This window comes from Globicephala melas, chromosome 18, assembly GCF_963455315.2.
Source record: "Globicephala melas chromosome 18, mGloMel1.2, whole genome shotgun sequence".
Classification (NCBI taxonomy): Eukaryota; Metazoa; Chordata; class Mammalia; order Artiodactyla; family Delphinidae; genus Globicephala; species Globicephala melas.
The window spans coordinates 399567-421867 of NC_083331.1; the positions used below are offsets into that span (position 1 = coordinate 399567).

The 22301-nt window shown below is 38.7% G+C and overlaps 1 protein-coding gene across 1 annotated transcript in view; it reads right to left on the reverse strand.

The window, feature by feature from the left end:
- Nucleotides 1-22301, reverse strand: part of PSPC1 (paraspeckle component 1) — a 60485-nt gene that overhangs the window by 33763 nt on the left and 4421 nt on the right. Inside the window, exons 2-5 of the mRNA XM_030882771.3 lie at nucleotides 20004-20305; nucleotides 13213-13308; nucleotides 9839-10035; nucleotides 2042-2126 (exon numbers count right to left, since the gene is read on the reverse strand). Of these exons, the coding sequence (XP_030738631.1) occupies nucleotides 2042-2126; nucleotides 9839-10035; nucleotides 13213-13308; nucleotides 20004-20305 (680 nt within the window). The remainder of the gene's footprint in view (nucleotides 1-2041; nucleotides 2127-9838; nucleotides 10036-13212; nucleotides 13309-20003; nucleotides 20306-22301) is intronic.

Sequence of the window (22301 nt, forward strand, 5' to 3'; positions counted from 1 at the left end):
ATACATAAAGTAGTTTCAGAATTGCAAACCTATATCCCTATGAGAAATACATTTACTAACTAGATTACAGAATTTATATATTGTTCTTGCCACTAGCCTATAGTATTCAATCAAGATACAGTTATCCAAAGTTATTCAGGTTCCTTATTTTCTTCCCCATCTCCTTCCAGTGTGACAATGCTGTCCATTTATATATAATATAGTTAAGTTCATCTGTTATATTTTTATTCCCTACTTTGGGTTCCCCCACATTGATTGTTTTTTTCTTGGTTTGTTTTTGTTTTTCTTTTTGCTGACTGAAGTACAGTTGATTTACAATGTTAGTTTCAGGTGTACAGCAAAGTGATTCACTTATACATATATATTCTTTTTCATATTCTTTTCCATTATGGCTTATTACAGGATATTGAATATAGTTCACTGTGCTATACAGTAGGACCTTGTTGTTTATCCATTCCATACATAGTAGTTTGCACCCCACACTGTTTAGTTTTAATTACTTATTATTTTAGCACACTAGTATAGGGCACTAATTTTAAAAGCCTACTTGTCAAGGATAAATGTAAGAGAAGAAAGCTGGATTCAGGTAGGTTTATATTAGGGGAGAGGAGGTTTCCTTTTCTTTGTACAAGTAGAGGAGACTTTAACACGTTTACATGAAGTGGAAAGAAGCAACAAGAAAGAAACTGAAAAAGGTCCCTCGTGTAAGAAGTTCATGGCGGGAGTTATTTACACCAGTGGTTCTCAAAATTTAGGATGCACCAGAGTCACCTGGAGGATTTACCAAAGCACAGGTGAATCAGTTTATGATTCGGTAGTTCAGAGGGAAGGCTTGAGACTTTCTAACAATCTCCTAGGTTAGAATGCTGATGCTGCCTGCCAAGTACCATAAATTGAGAATAAGTAGGTTAGAGTAAAATCAGAGAAGTACCAAGACAGAAATACACAAACGTTGGTATAATCAGGTATAAAGTTGGAAGAAAAACACTAAAATATATGGTCTAGTACCTATCTCCTGACCGTGAAGACACTTCAAACTCATTAACAGTTTTTCACTTTCTTTATTTCCCATGAGCACCTAACTTCCTGTCACAAGCACTTACTACTTTTATAGCACTTTCAAAACAAAATTTTAAGTTTGCTTTAATCTATAATATCTTTGTTTATAACAATTCCTAATTATGTTTTTGTTTTTTTCTTTTTTTGCGGTACGCGGGCCTCTCACTGTTGTGGCCTCTCCCGTTGCAGAGCGCAAGCTCAGCGGCCACGGCTCACGGGCCCAGCCGCTCCGCGGCATGTGGGATCTTCCCGGACCAGGACACGAGCCTGCGTCCCCTGCATCGGCAGGCGGACTCTCGACCACTGCGCCACCAGGGAAGCCCCTAATTATGACTTTTGAAACTTGTAAGAGTAATACTTATCTCATATTTTACAACTGAATATTGCAGGTACAAGAAAAGCTGTTAATTTTTGTTTCTACATCTTGGATCAACTACTCCCTTAAACTTCCTTACTTAACCTAAAAGATTTTAAGTTGCCCATCACAGTTCTCTATTATGTACTGAGATCTTTAATGCCCATACCCTTTTTACCATGGATTCCAGATATCTTTTTTAAACAAATTATCACAAGTACAAAAATGCTTAACGGCATTCAGAGTAGTATTATACACATGAAAAAAAACTCAGATCAACGCAAATATATCCATCTCTGGAAAAATGGCCCCATAAATCATGGTGCATTCTTACAATAAATTATACGAAACAATGCCTAATCCCTTTATGTAAGTTCACATTGTCTGCAAAGTGTCCATAATCAGCTATAAAAAACATAGAATAACAAAGATTTATGTTATCTCAAAGATTTATGTTATCTTCTGGAGTAATTCCCTAAATGTGGTCAGAAATCGACAATTTTGGTTTCCTCCCCTGTATTTTCCAAGTTATATAACTTGTTGATAACAGGCATTGGGAGTTTTATTCATAACATACATAATGAAACCTACATATATTCACGTATACGTTATAGTGATGTTCTTTACCTCAGTTGTATTTGCTTCCGTTTTTGCAGCTCTTGGTTTCTCAGTTCTTCTAAGCGTCTGAGTTCCTCTTGACGCCTCATTAAATCTACAAGATATTGATTATAGATTAATATTTTTAGCTTCCCCTTCTGTATTTTTATATTCATAAGCATACAGATTCTCTATGACTGGCAATATATGTAGTAACTTATTCATACTCATGCACCTAGCTTCCCTTTTTGTCTATCACATCATTTTACAATGAAAGATTATAAGCTGTGTAATAAATTAATATCACTTCTGGGCCCATTTCTTCATGTGTATGAAGAAAATAATAAATCCATCCTTATATTAAGAAATTAAAAAAAAAAGAAATTAAAATGGGCAGTAACTGTTTTAAAACAGGGTCTAGAACATATTAAAAATAGAATAGTAGCTACATTTTCATTTACATAGTTTTAAACAAATTAGAATTTTTTTCAGCAGCAAGCTCAAAGCCCAAAAGGATGCCTTGGCAACCATCAGCAGAGGGCATGTAAGAACCAGACCAAACAGTACGAATAATGAGATAGGACATGGCATAAAACTCAAAAACATCCCTCCCAACACAATCAGCAGGTTTCCTCCTGCATCAGGTCTGTGTCATATGAAGGAGGGCAATGAGGAGACAGTTCCTGAAAGGGGAAAAGGGCTGAATACTGATATGAACAAGACCACTTTAAACAGGACGAGCATTCCCACTGTCACCAACCCATGTCACATCATCAAGAACAGGGGTTCCATAAACAAAAACAAACAAACAAAAAAACAATAAAATATATTTCTAGAAAAAAAAAAGAACAGGGGTTCCACTGCAGAATAAGATAATGAAAGATACATTTGTTTTGCACATCTGAGAAGCAGTGGATAAACTTCCCAAGTATTAAAACTCTTTGTAATATCTTACCAAATTACATGTGCACGCATGCATAAAATATATATATACACATATACAGATATATGAATACCCTGAATAACACAAGTATTGGTTGTTTTTATTTTCTTTTTCTAAAATCATGTTACCTGAAATTTCTAAAATAAACATATATTATCTTAATTGAATGTTTCTTAATAAATTGCTATATTCAGAATTCACTTAACGTAATACTTAACAGTTAAAGTTAATATTTCATGTGCCAATAACTCTAAACATCTTAACCATAACAACACAGGCATAATTATAACAAGGTATTATCCTCCCTACAGATTGAATTATGTATTAATTATGTCAAAGAAAAAAGATCCAGACAGATTATAAATGTGTTCTAGCCATCCAGCCACTACATGGTTCAACTGGGATGTATAGCCAAATCTATCCTTATTCCAAAGCTCTTTCCAAAATGCCAGCATTGCAAACCTGGCTGTTCAGCCTCAACTGAGAAACTTAAAAAAAAAATTTTTTTAAAGATTTTCGGACTCTGCTCAGGAAAGTCTGCTTTGGTATATGGGATAGGAACCAGGCGATTCTGATAACATGCCAGTTGAGAAAACATTTAGCTATCTTAAAACCCAAACATGACTACAATTAAGTTCAAACATTTTTACCATTAGCCGTCAACCTTGACTGCTCATTAGAATTACTTAAGTACCTTTTAGCCATAGACCAATTAAATCAAATCTCTTGGGATGTGGACCAACTATGAGTATTTTTTTTTGAAGCTCCCTAGATGACTCCATTCTGCAACCAACATTGAGACCCCATAACTATCATATAATTTCTATAGCTGGCGAGACTTGTAAAGACCAAAAATATACAATCTATTTCTATTCCTAAGGGGAAATGCTTCAATAAGCCAAAGCATGGGAAGTATCTTACTATCATTAATTACCCAAGAAAGTCAATACAGTGCATCCTGTAACAGTTTTATTATTGATTTTGTAGGTTAGTTGTTCTTAAATCAGGGGCACATATAGTAATAAATGTAAAATTACATTTTCTTCCATGAAAAGGAATAAGAAAAGAACATGAATGTTTTCTGACAACTGGATCTTCTCCTTTTAAGCTGGGCCAGTTAAGACAGGTGCTTTAACCTCTCAGATCGTGCTTTCTCACCAGTAACATGGGTATAATAATTAGCTCAAAGGATCTGACAATCAAATTATCAGATAAGCACATTATCTAACAGTCATGAGGAGCACTATCAACTTAAAACAGAACTACCATTTTACATCTTCCAAATTATTTCCTTTAAGTTGCTAATATCCAGGGTTCCTGAAATTTCACTAAAGCTTATATATTTGTATACTGCCATGATAATATTCTTCTGGAGGAAAATATTACCCAAAAAACAGGTAACCTGAGGTGCTTTTAATCCTTTAACCCAGTAAATCACACTCATAGGAATTTTTCTTATAAAAATAATCCAGGGAATTCCCTGGCAGTCCAGTGGTTAGGACTTGGTGCTTTCACTGCAGGGGCCCAGGTTCAACCCTGCCGGGGAACTAAGATTCTACAAGTCGCACACGGCCAAAAAAAAAAAAAATCCAAAGGCATCCACAGACATAAAGTATCAGCTGCAGCACTACTCACTAACAGACCAAATAACATTTAAAACTGTGTACCTAACAAACACAAAAGACGTAAAACTGTATCTATAATTGCAGTATATCATAAACACGGGTATACAGCAAAAAGGGAATAGAGGGGAATATGGACAAATTTTAAGTCTGATTTGCTAGACTGTAGGAAAGTGTTCTCTCAATGTAATATCCTTCAAGTCATGAAGACTAAACATATGCTCTCTGATCTAACACAGCTCCTTCCTAGAAATATAAGAACTGAATCTATAGATTGAAAGGGCACATCTGGTCCCAAGAAAAGTATGATGGTGTACAATAAGATACATCTGGAATATAAGACTGGACAGATGGAAAGATGTAATAAAACAAGTATAGTAAAATGTTAGTAACAAAATCTAAGTATTAAATACCTTAAAATTCTTTGAACTTTTTTTTTTTTTTTTGGCCACATCATGCAGCTTGTGGGATCTGTTCCCCAACCAGGGATCCAACACATGCCCTCTGCAATGGAAGCGCAGAGTCCTAACAACTGGACCACCAGGGATTTCCCCTCTTTCAACATTTTTATGTTTAAAATTTCTCATAACAAAATGTTTGGGCGGAAAACATATCCTGGATAAGTTACTGAACCTTAAAAGAATTCACATGGAAGCCTGTTAAAAGGATCAAGTCACAAGAAGGGAAAAAAATCCAGGTTTATCTCAGACTTTCCCACAGAAACATACTATCAAGTACTTAAGAAAGGGGAGAAAGAAGCATGAATTTTACACCATTCAAGAGAGGGTTTAAAGTATAAGATCATGAGGACTTCTCTGGTGGCGCAATGGTTAAGAATCCACCTGCCAATGCAGGGGACACGGGCTTGAGCCCTGGTCCAGGAAGACCCCACATGCCACGGAGCAACTAAGCCTGTACGCCACAACTACTGAGCCTGCCCTCTAGAGCCCACAAGCCACAACTACTGAAGCCTGCATGCCTAGAGCCCATGCTCGGCAACAAGGGAAGCGACCGCAGTGAGAAGCTCGTGCACCGCAACAAAGAGTAGCCCCCGCTAGCAGCAACTAGAGAAAGCCCGCGCGCAGCAAGGAAGACCCTATGCAGCCAAAAATAAATTAATTTTTTTATAAAGTACAAGACCATGGATGTTTTAGAAGATGCAGGAACACTGTTTCTGTGAACCTTCTGACAGAAATCACAAGGATAAACATCAGAGAATCAAGTGATGAACAGAAAAGTCATGACTCAACATATTTAAAATAGGGCTGAGAGAATTATGTGAGAAACTTGTGAGAACTACGGTTAAGGAACATTAAAAAGAAAACAGGGTCTCAAAGACACATTTGCACTTCCATTGTCCGTTGCACTATTCACAACAGCCAAGGTAATGGAAACAAACTAATGTCTATCAACAAATGAATGGATAAAGATGTGGTTGTGTACATACAGACACATAATGTACACACACAAAAAATGCGGTATACAGAAATATAGACACACACACTGGAATATTATTCAACCATCAGAAAAGGAAATCCTGGGCTTCCCTGGTGGCGCAGTGGTTGAGAGTCCGCCTGCCAATGCAGGGGACACGGGTTCGTGCCCCGGTATGGGAGGATGCCACGGAGCGGCTAGGCCCGAGAGCCATGGCAGTTGAGCCTGCGTGTCCGGAGCCTGTGCTCTGCAACGGAAGAGGCCACAACAGTGAGAGGCCCGCGTACCACAAAAAAAACCAAAAAACAAAAAACAGATAGTGAAGCAAAAAAATAACCTGTATTAAGTATAATGGGATTTGGATCTAGAAAGGACTACATAAACAGCAGTAAAATAGAAATGAAGCAATTGTTAAAAGGAACTGGTGTAAAAAAAAAAAAAAAAAAAAGGAACTGGTGTGTCCAGTAAGAATCAACATTTACAAAAATTTGCTAAGATATATACATATTGACTGCAACACTGTTTTTACTAACAAGCTGGAAAGAGAACTAGACATCAATTAAAACAGGATAAGCAGGGCTTCCCTGGTGGCACAGTGGTTGAGTCCACCTGCCGATGCAGGGGACATGGGCTCGTGCCCCGGTCCAGGAAGATCCCACATGCCGCGAAGCGGCTGGGCCCGTGAGCCATGGCCGCTGAGCCTGCGCGTCCAGAGCCTGTGCTCCACAATGGGAGAGGCCACAACAGTGAGAGGCCCGCGTACCGCAAAAAAAAAAAGAGGATGAGCAAAACTAATTATAGCCATTTAACAGAGTATCATTAAGCCATTTAAAAAATGAAGCAGATCTATACGTACACACTTATACAGAAAGTAAAATAGCAAGGAGCAAAAAAGATCTTCTTGGTTATAAATAAATACACACACACACACAGATCTACTGACATATGCATGATTTTTTTTCATTAAAGGATACAGAAGAAACTTAAAATACAGAAGAAACAGTGACTCCTATAAGAAAGCAGAAGGCGGGGCCAGGGAAAAGGACAGTTTTCTGTGCTGTCTGAGCTTTCCATTTCCAAGATAGGTGAACTAGAAAGCCCTGTGTCTCTGCAGAGCCAAAGAACTAAGATTACTTCAAGTTGCTCCCCAACCTGAATACACCCTTAGAAGCGCTCGATAAAATATAAAATTGTAGAACAAAAGAGAAGATTGTAAATTTTTTTTTTTTAAACAAACTAACACTGAAACGAATTTATCACCTGCAGACTTTTGCTGAAATACAGGATGTACTTCAGGAGAAGTAAACCCAGAAGCAAGGACTAAGATACAATAAGCAATGTGCTTTTCTAATATTATAAACCAAAAACTGTTAACATGGGTTATAAATAAGCACACAAAAAGCAATAAAATGAAAGCTCATAGGAAATAACTACAAAATTACTCTGCTTCAAAAGTCAAAACTCCCTTAGGGGTGAGGCAAAGTTTTCTAAGAGCTCACAAGAGCTCTACGAGGCCTAAAGAAATGTTGTTCTTTGTCATCACTACATCCTCAGTACCTCACATGGTGTCTTCTACAACCAACATTCAATATGGGTTCAAGTAATGACTGTTACACTACTGCCTGTTAGTAGCAGCAACAAATATCTTTCAGCACAAATGCTTACACATCTAATCAATGTTTTTTCCTAACTATGGCATGACCATAGATAGCAGGAAAATAAAGTGGCAAAGTGCATGCCAGGCTAAGAGCTGAGAACAATTCATACTCGACAGAAGTGCTAGAGCAACCATGAGGCCTGGGAAATTAAAATTTTTTTAATTTCCCAGTAGATTCTGGTGTGTAGCCGTTTTTTTTTTTTTTTTTTTTTGGCCATGAGGGGCAGCATGAGGGATCTTAGTTCCCCGACCAGGTATTGAACCCGGGCCCGCTGTAGTGGAAGAGCAGAGTCTTAACCACTGGACCACCAGGGAAGTCCCTGGCCAAATTTTTGAATCATAAAATCTAAGGCTGGATAAACTTGAAGCTCTCTCTTCCAGGTCTAAGCAGCCTATGATTCTAAAACTTTATCTTAGATAACAATTTTCAAATTTCTGCAAGAGACCTAGTATAAACGTAACTAGTTTAAGCATATTAGTATATGATATGAATGACTTCAATTTTATTAGAAAAAGAGTATTTTACAATTTATAGAAACGCTAGGTTTAGGGTCCAAATGAAATCAGAAATGTCTGACTAGTTTCTAACGTTTGCTGAGTTTGTTTTAACTTATTTAGCATCAACGCAGTTATTCAGTGACTTGACCGTAATTGCTCAATTGCTCAATAAACATTTACTGAACAGTTAAAAAAAAAACTAACCTGGATTTTACCCAAAAGGAAATGAGAATCTACCAAAAAGATTTACAGATGAATGATGATCAAATTTTCACCTTTTAAAGAAATACTGGCTCTAGTATAAAGAATACTTTAGGGACTTCCCTGGTGGCACAATGGTTAAGAATCCGCCTGCCAATGCAGCAACTACTGAGCCTGCGCTCTAGAGCCCGCAAGCCACAACTACTGAGCCCATGTGCCACAACTACCGAAGCCCGCGTGCCTAGAGCCCGTGCTCTGCAACAAGAGAAGCCACCGCAGTGAGAAGCCCACGCACCACAATGAAGAGTAGCCCCCACTCATCACAACGAGGGAAAGCCCACGTGCGGCAACGAAGACCCAACGCAGCCATAAATAAATAAATAAATAAATTTATTTTTTTTTTAAAAAAAAGAAGTCTGCTGCAGAAATTGGGCAGCTGTCTGTGGCGCCATGACCTCTGGGGGCAGTCAAGAGAAGGTACACAGAACTTTACTGAAGTGCTAAGTTAAAAAAACAAGTGCAAAAAATTTAAGAGCAAAATAGAAAGCAATCAGATGCTTTATTTTAAGAAATACAAAATTTTGGGAATTCCCTGGGGATCCAGTGGTTAGGACTGCGTGCTTCCACTGCAGGGGGCACCGGCTGGATCCCTGGTCAGGGAACGAAGATCCCACAAGCTGCACAGCATGGCCAAAATAAATAAATAAATAATTTTTAAAAAAAGAAATCCAAAATTTTACAGATAATGGAAAAGATGAGTAATAGGAAGAACCAGAAAAAGTTATTTGGAGAATTAACAGGAAAGAAGAAAGGGTAGAGATGAACAATATAGACAGGGATAAAAAGAAACCTAGAAACAGGAATGGGAAGAAGTAAGCTTCTGAGATATATTTAAGCAGCTTGGCATGTTAGGTATCTGACCAATGAATGCGAGTAAATGTTATGTTATGTATAACACCTGTTATGAGTGCTCTTAAAAATTCAGTTAGCTCTGCCTCAAGTGTTTAAAATGTTCTTGCCAAATACTCAGAATTTAGTATTCCTGAATTCCCATACCCAACAGCACACATGAATCTTTTTCATCTCTGCCAAGGAATATCCATCTGTAAATCTTTTGACATGTAGTAAGAATCTTAAATAGCCAGCATTTGCCATAATTTTTCTTTCCACCAAACAAAATCTTGATATGTGACTTTATGCCACAACTACATACCAAGAATCACCCCACTGGGCTTCTCTTTGCCAGCAGAAGCATGTACTCACTTCTGGCAAAAGTTAACAACCTTAATCACCTCCAACAATACTATTTATGTAGGTAACTTATTTTTAGTAAGTTTTTTTTCCTAAGGAAGTTCTCTCAGAGAAGTGAAATGTTTCTTTCTAGCATTTTCAGTTTCAACTGTCTCTAAACCCCTAACTAGCGACTTAGTAATAGGTGTCAACGGGGACACCTACACGGAAACGCGTCTTACCTTGCCGCATGAGCATCAGCTGGTGCTCGTGCCGGGCCGCTTCCATTTCCGCCTCCAGTTTCTCTTTGGCTTCTCGGATGTTTCTATCAACCTGCTCGCGCTGCTGCTTCTCCATTTCATCCAGAGCCTTCCAGCGAGATGCATACTCAAATTCAAATGTCCCAGGCTGAGCAAAACGCGGCGGCTGTTCTCTTTCCCTAAGTTTACAAGGAAAGACACACAGAAATGTTATGTTTCAAAGGTAAAATGACATGTAAGAACAACAAACACTACCATTCACTGAGCTATTACAATGTTCATGGCACTGTTGACAAGTACCCTCCGTGAAATATATCACGGCAACATTGTCAAGCAGGTTTTAACAAGCCTAAGTTTGAGAAACTGCCCAAAGATGCCCAACTAATTAGTAAGGGCACCAGGATTCAAACCTAGGCAATCTGATGCTACAATCTGCACTCCCCTAATTAACAACTCCAATAAGGCCTTCCTGGTTTTCACTCAACAATTTTATATAAGGTAGGCTGCAACATATGACTCAAGTGTCCCTTAAGTTAATTGGCTGAAGTCAGATTTTTCTCTCTAAAAGTATAACTTTTAGGGATAGTAATACAAGCAGATACAGTTAACTGTTATGTACCAGGTTCATTGGCTAGGCCAAAAACTGTAGGCCTAATTTACTACAACTGGCTTAATACTTGTTTGCCTTGCTAGACTATAAACTCAATGAGTACATGAAATTTCTATTAACCACTGTAACTGTAACTAAGTACCTAGACATACCTAGCACATTGTACACATTTAGTATTTATTTCTTTGAATGAATGAATAAATGACCGAAAAAATTTAAGACCTGTGAATGTACCTGACAGTCAAAGAAATTCTTCAGTTATTCAAAAGTACTGATAAGAACATAATTCTCACTCATCAATAAAAGTACAGATGGCATGCAATCACAAATTTTAACTTTTATTTTGGGGTGGGGAGGGGAAGATGGTGGATGGGACAAAGTTGGGAGATAAAGGGAGAGGTTGTCACAGAGGGAAAATGTAGTGACAAGAAACAGCTGTGGGACTTCCCTGGTGGCACAGTGGTGAAGAATCCTCCTGCCAATGCAGGGAACATGGGATGGAGTCCTGGTCCAGGAAGACCCCACGTGCCGTGGAACAACTAAGTCCATGCACCACAGCTACTGAGCCTGCGCTCTAGAGCCTGCAAGCCACAACTAGTGAAGCCCACACGCCTAGAGCCCGTGCTATGCAACACGAAAAGCCACTGCCATGGAAGCCTGCACACTGCAACGAAGAGCAGCCCCCGCTGGCCGCAACTAGAGAAAGCCCACGTGCAGCAACAAAGAACCAACGCAGCCAAAGATAAGTAACTAAATTTATTTTAAAAATAATAATAAGAGGCACCCATATTTGTCATTTAAATCAACTACAAGGAAAAACATCCATCTGCACTAAAATCAAGGAATGCTCATTAAAACATGCATAAAATGTCATCTTGACCCTACACTATCAAATCTTAACATCATAACATCCATCTTCTGTCAGGACAAAGAAAAATACTTTTATACATACACTCATAAGTATAAATTGGTATAGTATTTGGGGAGAACCATCTGGCAGTATTAATCACAGTTAAATATGCATACCCTTTGATCTAAGCCATCATACCTCACTTTCTTGGTTTTAAATGGTATTTCTCACTACTTCATATGTTTTATAATCTTTGGTTCATTAATTATTGTATAGCCCCACCATGAGAAACGTTAAGCATTGTGAGGGCAAAAACAGTTCTAAGTTGCACTGGCAGGACCAAGAACAGTGCCTAGCACAAAGGCATTCCAATATTTGTTGAACTCATGCATGCAAATATTACAGGTTTTTTGTTTTTTTCTTTTGGGCCACTCCATGCAGCATGTGGGATCTTAGTTCCCCAACCAGAGATGATCAAACCCACACCTCCTGCTTTGCAAGCACAGAGTCTTAACCACTGGACCGCCAGGGAAGTCCATTACAGTTTTATTTACTATAATAAATGAGTGACTGGTTAAGAACAATACAACATATTCATACAGGCCACTTATGCAAAAATATCTGAATCACACTGAGTGAAAAGTAATTCAAAAAGAATAACATATAACATTTTGAAAACAGGCTATTTTTCTTTTTCATCTTTAAGAAAAATTCTTAACTCTTTGCCAAGTTATTTAACTAGAACCTTCTCCACTCCACCCCTGCCAAAATGTCTCCTAACTCATGGCACTTCCCTGGTGGTCCAGTGGTTAAGACTCCACCTTGCAGTGCAGGGGACGCCGGTTCGATCCCTGGTCGGGGAACTAGGATACCACATGCCGCGGGGCAAGAAGCCCACGTGCCACAACTAGAGAGCCTGCGTGCCACAACTACAGAGTCCACACACTCTGGAGCCCACGGGCTCTGGAGCCCATGCACCACAACTATAAAGAAGCCCGCACACCGCAACGAGACCCCATGTGCTGCTACTAAGACCCAAGCAGCCATAAATAAATAAATAAATAAATAAATATTTCAAAAAGTCTCCTAACTCTTAATTCATAATACACCTGAAGCATACTAAATACAGAAATTTACATATCTAAAATTCTTTATTGGGGCTTCCCCGGTGGTGCAGTGGATAAGACTCCGTGCTCCCAATGCAGGGGGCCCAGGTTCGATCCCTGGTCAGGGAACTAGATCCCACATGCATGCCACAACTAAGAGTTCACATGCCACAACTAAGGAGCCCACATGACATAACTAAGGAGCTGCCGAGAAGCAACTAAAAGAGCCCATGAGCCGCAACTAAGGAGCCCACCTGCCACAACTAAGAGCCGGTGCAACCAAATAAAAAATAAATATCAAAAAAAGAAAATTCAGGGCTTCTCTGGTGGCACAGTGGTTGAGAGTCTGCCTGCCGATGCAGGGGACGCGGGTTCGTGCCCTGGTCCGGGAAGATCCCACATGCCGCAGAGCAGCTGGGCCCATTAGCCATGGCCACTGAGCCTGTGCGTCTGGAGCCTGTGTTCCGCAACGGGAGAGGCCACAACAGTGAGAGGCCCGTGTACCGCAAAAAAAAAAATCATTGTTTCTCTGGCATAAATACTACTGACAGTATCCTCTTACCTACCCCATCCATGCCCCAGTTGTAAAAGTTGAGACTTCAAAGTCAAGTTAACATTTTACCAATATACACAAGAAAACTAGCATTCCATGTAGACCAGCCCACTCTACTAACCAGATTGTATGACTAAACAGCACACCTTATAATCCAACAATACTCGATTACAAATGTGAAGTAATAAATACCCTTGAGAGCACAGATCTAAATTATCTTTGTTAGTAAAATCTTACTTATGATACTGCTGAGTTTTCTGCATTAGCTTCTCTGGCAAGCCATCTTCATCATCAAACTGCTCCATGGGCTCCACAATGACTGGACGAGGGGTCCTGGACAGGTAAAAAGCATTAATAAGAATTAATACAGTATCAAGAATTAACGTCCTCCTAGAAATCTTTTATAGTAACTCCAAGATACATACTTGGAAATTTTCTTTCCTGAGTAAAATGTCTGAAATCAGTCAAAAACACTGGCTGCACAGACACAGGTGAATGTCCAAGTCAAAAATGAGTGTTTATTTTTAGAGAATGGAGTCTATTCAAGGTGACAGAAAAATACATCAACCACGAACCTGCGTGAGCACCGCAGTTAACTTTTACAAAGCACAATGCAGAAGAGCGAGTACCTGACTCTCATTCTGTGTGTGTCGTCCTCATCCCCCCAACCCCATCACCTCAAATTCCCACCACTGCCCACCTGCCAGCCTCCCTCCGTGTCCAACCGGTCTTGTAAAGAAAAGTCTTTCTAAAACCCAAAATGAGACCTAAAAGATTATCAGCCAAGAAAAAGGGAACGAGGCGGGGCCAGAAGCAACACATGCAAGGAGGAAACGGGGTGGGGGGACAAGAAGAGTGGATGATGACAGATCTGACCTGGAAACCCTCCTTTATTGTTTTCCAAAGGAAGGGAAAGCTCACTGAGGAAAGACAAGAAAGAGAAGTAACTGCAGTAGATGATATACTGATATTAAAACTTTCCTTGCTATCAGTCTCTCACCATGCAAACAGACTAAAATCTATTTATACTGCCTTCTGAACAGAGATGCTTCAGAGACAAAAAAGTCACGGTTAATTTTTGAGGTGTTAACAGAGGAGCTAGAGAGGTGAAAGGGCTTTCGCAGTTCAGAATGCTTCCCTTTACAAATAAATAAAGGTCCAGAGATTAAGAGACTAAATCCTCCACTGTAGGGAAAGGAAAGATATAAATCGGTTATTTATAAAGTTATTCCTGGGCTAATGAAGACATTTTAGAGAGAAAATGAATTAGAAGCAGATGTGGAATACCTTGGGGTGATGAAGACAGCGAGATTAGAAACCTCAGATAAAATGCATGGGAACCCAAAAGAAAAGGGACTCACAGGCCTCATTTTCCAGGGTGAGATCTCGTGTCCAACATGTAAAAACAGAAACATAAGAAAGAATAAGTAAACACAGCCTCCAAGAGTACACATAACCCAGTGAGGTGTGAGAAAGCAGCCAAGAATTCCTGAACCCACCCAGCCCATAGGAAGATCTAGTATTCTAAGAGCACCCAAAGGGGCCCAGGGACAAAATGAAGAAGATGCACTATATGGACCACTTAACCACTGGAAGCCTTGGCAGGGCCACAAACATTCGAAGAGTAATAGAGCCAGGTAAGAACTACACCTGAACCGAGGCCAGCAACGACTGAAACCTGCACCCTCCACTTCAACACCACGAGGCCACCACCACCCTAGAGAAAAATCAGAAGAGACCTCAAGAGGAAAATGTACTGGGGCTTCCCCTGCAGCACAGTGGTTAAGAATCCACCTACCAATGCAGGGGACATGGGATCGAGCCCTGGTCTGGGAAGATCCCACGTGCCACGGAGCAACTAGGCCCTTGCACCCCAACTACTGAGCCTGTGAGCCACAATTACTGAGCCCGCATGCCACAACTACTGAGCCTGCACTCTAGAGCCTGCCTGCAAGCCACAACTACTGAGCCCACGCGCCACAACTACTTAAGTCCACATGCCTAGAACCTGTGCTCCACAACAAAAGAAGCCACCACAATGAGAAGCCTGCGCATCACAACGAACAGTAGCCCCTGCTTGCCGCAACTAGAGAAAGCCCACGGGCAGCAACGAAGACCCAACGCAGCCAAAAACAAATAAATAAAATTTAAAAAAATAATAATGCTAATGTCATAACACTGACATTTTTGTCATTTGGGGAGCTAAAACAGATAAAAGGAAATAACAGATGTAAATAAATTCAATGTGTGATCTTTGATTGCAAAAAATAAGTTATAAAACACATTACTAGGCAATGGGGAAACATAATATTCAATTAAAATTAAACTTTAATATTCAATATTAAATAAAAATATTGGATAAACATTGTTTCCTCAGTGTGACAATTATATTGTGGCTTTATTCATAGAAGATACATGCCAAGTACTGTAATCAGGGGTCAAGTATGTATCCACTGCTGACTCTTAAATGAATTAGCTAAGAAAAAAACAAATTTGTACACATAGTGAAAAAACTATGACAAAATGCTAACAATCAGTGAGTGTAGATAACATTTATATTAACATTAAAGGATTGTTTTAAAGGGAAAATATCTTTCTCTAAACTGAAATTAAAACATACACTTTTTCCTCCTTCTAAGGAAGCAACTCCAACATCATCTTTAGGGTATCAGTTGGAAAATAGTAAGAACAGACCACTATATCTTCATTGAAGTTAACCTGAAATGATCTTTAAAAAAACAAACCAAAGAAAAAAGGGAAAGGGAAAAAAATTTGAAAAGTGAGCACCTATCATTATGCCTCCCCAATTCCTGTGAGCTCCAGGCATGAGCACCTCTGCTGCTCTAGGTGTGATTCTAATGTTTAAAGATGTGGACATACCTTTATTATCATAGGTGAAGCTTTTTAATTTCCGCTTTTTTCTATTTTTCTGCCTCTTTTGTAATTTCAAAACAGCACAGACATATAATTTACACATAGTTTTGCATACTGTGTGGTAATCATTATATATACTGTGTACAAGGTCATTTACCTAAAGGCATGTGTAGTATACAACATTTTATGACAATTTAAAGGTATTTTCAAGAGAAATTTTGATTACACAAGATGTCTACATTTAGAAACTAAATCCCTGTGATACCACTCCTATAAATCACTTGTATTACCTCAGATATCTGAGATACAGTCAGTCCATCAGTAAGTATTTGATTACCTAACAGGTACCAAGACTGCAGTTGGGGCTAGGGATACAATGATAAACAATCCCTGAAAGTCTTCTAAGAGACCCACCCCCTCCAAAAAAATGAGTAAACAAAAGAACCATTTTAAGACCTAAGAAGAAAAAACGATGCTGTCAGAAAGAATAACAGAGGCGCCACTTTAGATAACACAGTCCAGAAAATCCTCTCCATAAAGCGACCCTTCAGCTGAGACCAACTATTCAAACAGCAGGGAGAAGAGCATCCTGAGCTCCATGAGAATGTTTAACAACAAAGGACCTGAGTAAGGAGAGTCTACAGAAAGAAGAAACCACTCCACCTGCAGCACAGTATAAGAACCAAGGGAGGGCTTCCCTGGTGGCGCAGTGGTTGAGAGTCCGCCTGCCGATGCAGGGGACACGGGTTCGTGCCCTGGTCTGGGAGGATCCCACATGCCGCGGAACGGCTGGGCCGGTGAGCCATGGCCGCTGAGCCTGCGCTCCGCAATGGGAGAGGCCACAACAGTGAGAGGCCCGCATACCGCAAAAAAAAAAAAAAAAAGAAGCAAGGGAGAGACTTCCCTTGTGGCACAGTGGTTACGAATCCACCTGCCGACGCAGGGAACGTGGGTTTGATCCATGGTCTGGAAGGTAAGATCCCACATGCCGCAGAGCAACTAGGCCTGTGTGCCACAACTACTGAGCCCACGCGCCTAGAGCCTCTACTCCGCAAGAAGAGAAGCCACAGCAAAGAGAAGCCCACGCACCACAATTAAGAGTAGCCCCGGCTCGCCGCAACTAAAGAAAGCCCGTGTGCCCCAACGAAGACCCAATGCAGCCATAAATAAATAAATTTACTTAAAAGAAAAAAAAAGAAGCAAAGGATTTGGCATCAGGCTAAACTCCACCATTTATCTGCTGTGCAATCTTAAGCAAATTACTTAACATCTCTGGGCCAATTTTCTCACCTGAAAAATGGAACAAATAATAACCAGTGTTGTTCTGGAAATCCATGAAATAAGACACATAAAATGTTCAACACCTTGCCCATTCCCTCAAAATTGTTATAAATTATTCTAAAAGCTACCCGTGAGAATTAAATATTTACCAATGCCTGGCTATGACTTTAAAAAACAGCAATTAAAGCCTGCAGTGGAAAAAACATACTAACCACACACCTTGCCTACTGCTTTAGTCCTTGCCTTCCTTCACTCTTTAAATAACTATTACAAGCTTACTATGTGGCCAAGAAATATTAGAATACAAATGTTAGGATTATAGTGTTAAGCCGGACAAAGTCCCTGCCCTAGTGGAGCTTATATTCTACCGCAGAGAAAGACATGCAACTTAACACTAAGTGCTATGAAGAAAAATAAATTGGAGAATAAAGCATCAGGCTATTTTAAGATAAAACAGTCAGCTTCCCTGAGGAGATAACATCTTAGCAAAATGTGAATAAAATGCAAGAGCAAGGCCCATGATGATCTGGAGAGAGAGCATCTCTAAGCAAAGGGAACAAGAGCCAAGTCCCTGAGAGAACAAGTTGGCAGAGCTGTAATTCATGCTACATCTGCTATAAAACAGCTTTCGCACAAATGCTTAACTGTCAAAAACAAACTGAAAAATGCTTTACAAATCACCAAACGAAGCTCCTTGGGGCCAGGAAACAATTTTTTTACACTGTCTTTGTATCCAATTCCCCAAATCCTAAAATATTTGAATGATCCCAATCAACAGCACAAGTGCCAGAGGTGGGCACAGTATCAGATAAAAGAAATCAATTCAGTAATCAACTAAGGAACTTTTACACCAAATTCAGTCTGAAGACTAAGTAAGAATGCATATCCAGAGCTTTCTTGTGGGCAAACTGAAAGGAAAGACATGTTAATATGGCAACAGGTTTAATGACCATCATAATTACTTTAAAATATTTTTAAGTAAATGGAGAGATACATCACATTTCGTGGATTGGAAAAGGTTGATAGAAGATGTTAATGTTCCCCAGAATGATCTGTAAACTCAAAGCAATTCCAATCAAAAGCCCAGCAGATTATACACAGAAACTAACACACCACTGTAAAGCAATTATACTCCAATAAAGATGTTTTAAAAAAAAAAGCCCCAGCAGAATCCTTTTTATTGACAAGTTGATTTTAAAACCAGTAAGGATATACAAGGAAATGATAATAACCAGAACGATTTTGCAAAAGGAATAAAGCTGGATGATGCTATCTGACTTCAAAGCTTAGGGTAAGGCAATTAAGAAAGTACAGTACTGGTGTAATAGACATACTGATCAATTAAACAGAAAAAAGAGTACAGATTTTTTTTCCAGTTTTTTGGTAAAGGTAAAAGGTAACAAAGGGGAAATCATAATCTTTTCAATTAATGGTGCCAGAACACCCAGATATCTATGTTAAATAAATAAACTGTTACCTCCCAACATACTCAATACGAATCACAGGTTTGAATAAAAAGCTATGAAATTTCTCAAGAAAACAAGAGAAAGCTTTGCTACCTGAGGAAAGGCGAAGATATCATACAAGGATTCAAAAAGAACAAAGCATGAAAGAAAATAAATTGATAAACTGGACTTCACCAAATATAAAAACTTCTGCCTTTGAAAACCACTATTTAAAAAATTAGAAAGCAAACCACAGTCTGGGAGAAATAGTCTTAATACAGACCTGTACCCAGATCTGTTAATAATGTAAGACAAACAAGTCAATTAAAAAACAGGCAAAAAATGTCAACAGACATTTCACAAAACACATAAAAATAGCCAAAAAGCACATGAAAAGATGCTCATCATTGGTCATTAGGAAAATAAAATTTAAACCACAATGAGACACCACTACACTCACTAGAGTATCTAAAAGGCTGAAAATACGAAGTGCTGGTAAGGACACGATCAACTAGAACTCTCTCATTCGCTGCTGGTGGGAATGTAAATAGGTACAAACATTCTGGAAAACAGGTTGGCAGTTTCCTATAAAGCTGAACATATGGTCATTTCCTCCTAAGTATTACCCAAGCCACATGAAAGCATAATGTTCACAAGAAGCTTTGTACACAAATGTTCATAACAGCTTTATTCACAATGGCCAGTAGTTGGAAGCAACTTGAACATCCACCCACAGGTCACCGGACAAAGTTGTAGCTCGGCCATAAAAAGGAACAAAATACTGATACAATGATATGGATGAAATCTCATAAACACGTTAAGCAAAAGAAATCAGACATGAAAGAACACACACTATATGATTTCATTTCTATGAAATACAAGAAAAGACAACTAATTTATAATAACAGAAAGATCAAGAGCAGTCTAGGCAGGGATAAGAGGTGGGGAGTAACTGCAAAAGGACACAAAGGAACTTTTGTTGAATGCTGGAAATGTTCTATATCTTGACTGTGGTAGTAGGTTACATGACTACATACATACATTTTTAAAAACTCATTGAGCTCTACATGCAAAATTGGGTGCATTTTAACATATGTAAATTATACTTCAAAGTTGATCAAAATATCATTCATTCATTAAATGTAACATTTTGCTTTGCACACAATAGACGTTCAGTAAATTGAACAAAAATTGTAGTACAAAACATTCCTGAGATTCATGTAGAACGGATCAGTACACTGAAGTCTGAATAAAGTATGACTCCTGACGGTACATAAATATACCCTATTTGTATTCACTGAGTATTTACTCAACACCTACTTACCACATGCCAAGACAACATACAGAATGCACTGCAAAGAAAGAAGTGAGAACAGAGAGAAGCCCATGTGTAACTGTACAGAAGAATGACAAGACTTTTAAACTCACGTTGTTAGCAAGAATGCCCCATCACCACATCTCTCCAGAGCCTTTCGTGCAGGAGGTTTTGCTGCAAATTCCACAAAGCCTTTTCCTGTAGCTCTACCACGGTCATCCACGACAACCACAGCTTTCTCTACCGGACCGAACTGGGAAAATGCTTGCTCCAGAAGCTCATTGGAGACAACCGGAGAGAGGTTCTTGACAGTTAAGGCTGCTCCATGTGTAGCAAAACGAATTCGGAGAGGTCTGCTCTTCAGAATGGTGCCGTCCAGCTCTGCTTTTGCAATTTCAGCCAGTGTTCTGGACTCCTTTTTAGGAAGAAAAAAATCACCTTTTAAAAATTACAGTAACAAAAAATTTTAAATAGTGGTTTGTTTCTAGGGAGGAGAGCTGGGCAGCTTTAGAAAATGACTGATAAGGTCATTCTGTTTTTGCGTCATTCAATGATGGTATCACATGCATTTTATTAATATTTTAAAGATAATTAATTTTAAACATTTTAAGTAGAAAGTTCCAACCTCAATGTCGTGTAAAAAGTCATCACTTAAAGATGATCTACTCATAAACAAATTGCCAACTATTAAATATTCAAAGTAATATCTTTTATCAATCTCCTACATGTATTAAAAGAAACACATAATACTTTTTGAGACCAATTACCAGTTACTAGAAACTATTACTGAAAATATATTAGTTCTCTACACACTCCATGTTTCTGATATTTGTATCTTAATAAAGCATACCGCCTCTCCAATGCCAGACAAATCCCTTTCCATTTTTATTTCCATTTCTTTTATATTATCTGTAAGAAAACTACTATCAGGTGTTATTAATCACCTCTTCTGAAATACTTTCATGGGCCACACATTTCTCACCATTACAGTGAGAGAAGCAAACACACATTCATGGGCTATAAGAGTTCTCTCCCAAAAAAAGAGTTCTCTCCATTATACAGAAAAGTGCACATACACTTATTATAAACTAGAAAATATGTTCATTGCTGAAACTACAAGTTAAGAGAACATCCTTCTTGAAGAATTCAAAGTTGGTATAAAACAGGCATCTAAAACAACAAACTGGTAAACTTACTACAAGTATGTTCTTCTTGTGCTGTGAAAACTTCCCAGCAAAAACTGAAAGAGGCTTTATACGCATCTGTGAGAAAAGTACAATGTACTTTCTTATGAATAAGGTCACAATAGCTTTTTATTCAATCCCTAAAATGTTCACAACAGCTTTAAATTACAGCACTTAGGCAAAAATCTACCTACAGAACCAATTTTACAAAGACAAATGAAACTAACCTTTTTATAGATACTCAAAATAGCCATTCTGTTTATTACTCTTAACTTAGTAACAGTAGTAGTAGTACCAGCAAACATTTCACGAATATCTAACAAGGGATATGTCCTTTGCAGCTAAGATGTCATGTAATTCAGCAACTCTGAGAGGCAGATTTTAGGAACAGAGTCTTGAATCAAAATGCTGTCACACATATAACTGGGAATGGGAAGAAACGTGAGGAAATTTCATGGGGTGATGATAACATCTTGATCTAAAATCATGAAACCATACACTTAAAATTTGTGCATTTCATTATATGTAGATTTCAAATACCTTAAAAAACAATATTGGACTCTAGTTAATGATAAGCATGCTGAAGTGTTTAAGAGTCATCGACTGATGGACGGATGGAGATAAGAAATACAGATATGTGAAAAAAAATACAGCAAAATTTAACTGTAGAATCTAGGTGTTGAGTGTATGAATGTTCATTTCTATACTCTGAAATTATTCATAATAGTATGTTTGCAGGCAGGGGAATAGAGAGAGCCTGGAGGACTTTGTAAAACTGTCAAGTGTTTCTAGAGGGCATCTCCTGCTCAGATTCAGTCAGACATAGTGACAATGTCACGTATCTTCTTTTTTTCAGGATGAGCAAGAAATCTCCATTTTTATGTTAAATCAAGTACTTTTTTACTGTTGACAACAAATTCAATTTTTAATACTTTCTGGCCAAATAAAATGTTTATGCTGTCCGGAATTTTCAATGCCACAGTCCACCTGCAAAGTTTATACTTTTTATGGTTTTAAATGGTTCTAACATTAGGGTTCCCCCAACCTCAGCACTAGTGACATTAGGGGCAAGATACTTCTTACCGTGGAGGGCTGTCCCGTGCATTGTAGGATGTTTATGCTAGTAGAACCACCCCCCAGTTTGACCACCAAAAATGTCTCCAGACATTGCCAAATGTCCCCTGGGAAGCAAAACCACTCCATTTGAGAACCACTGCTCTAAACGTG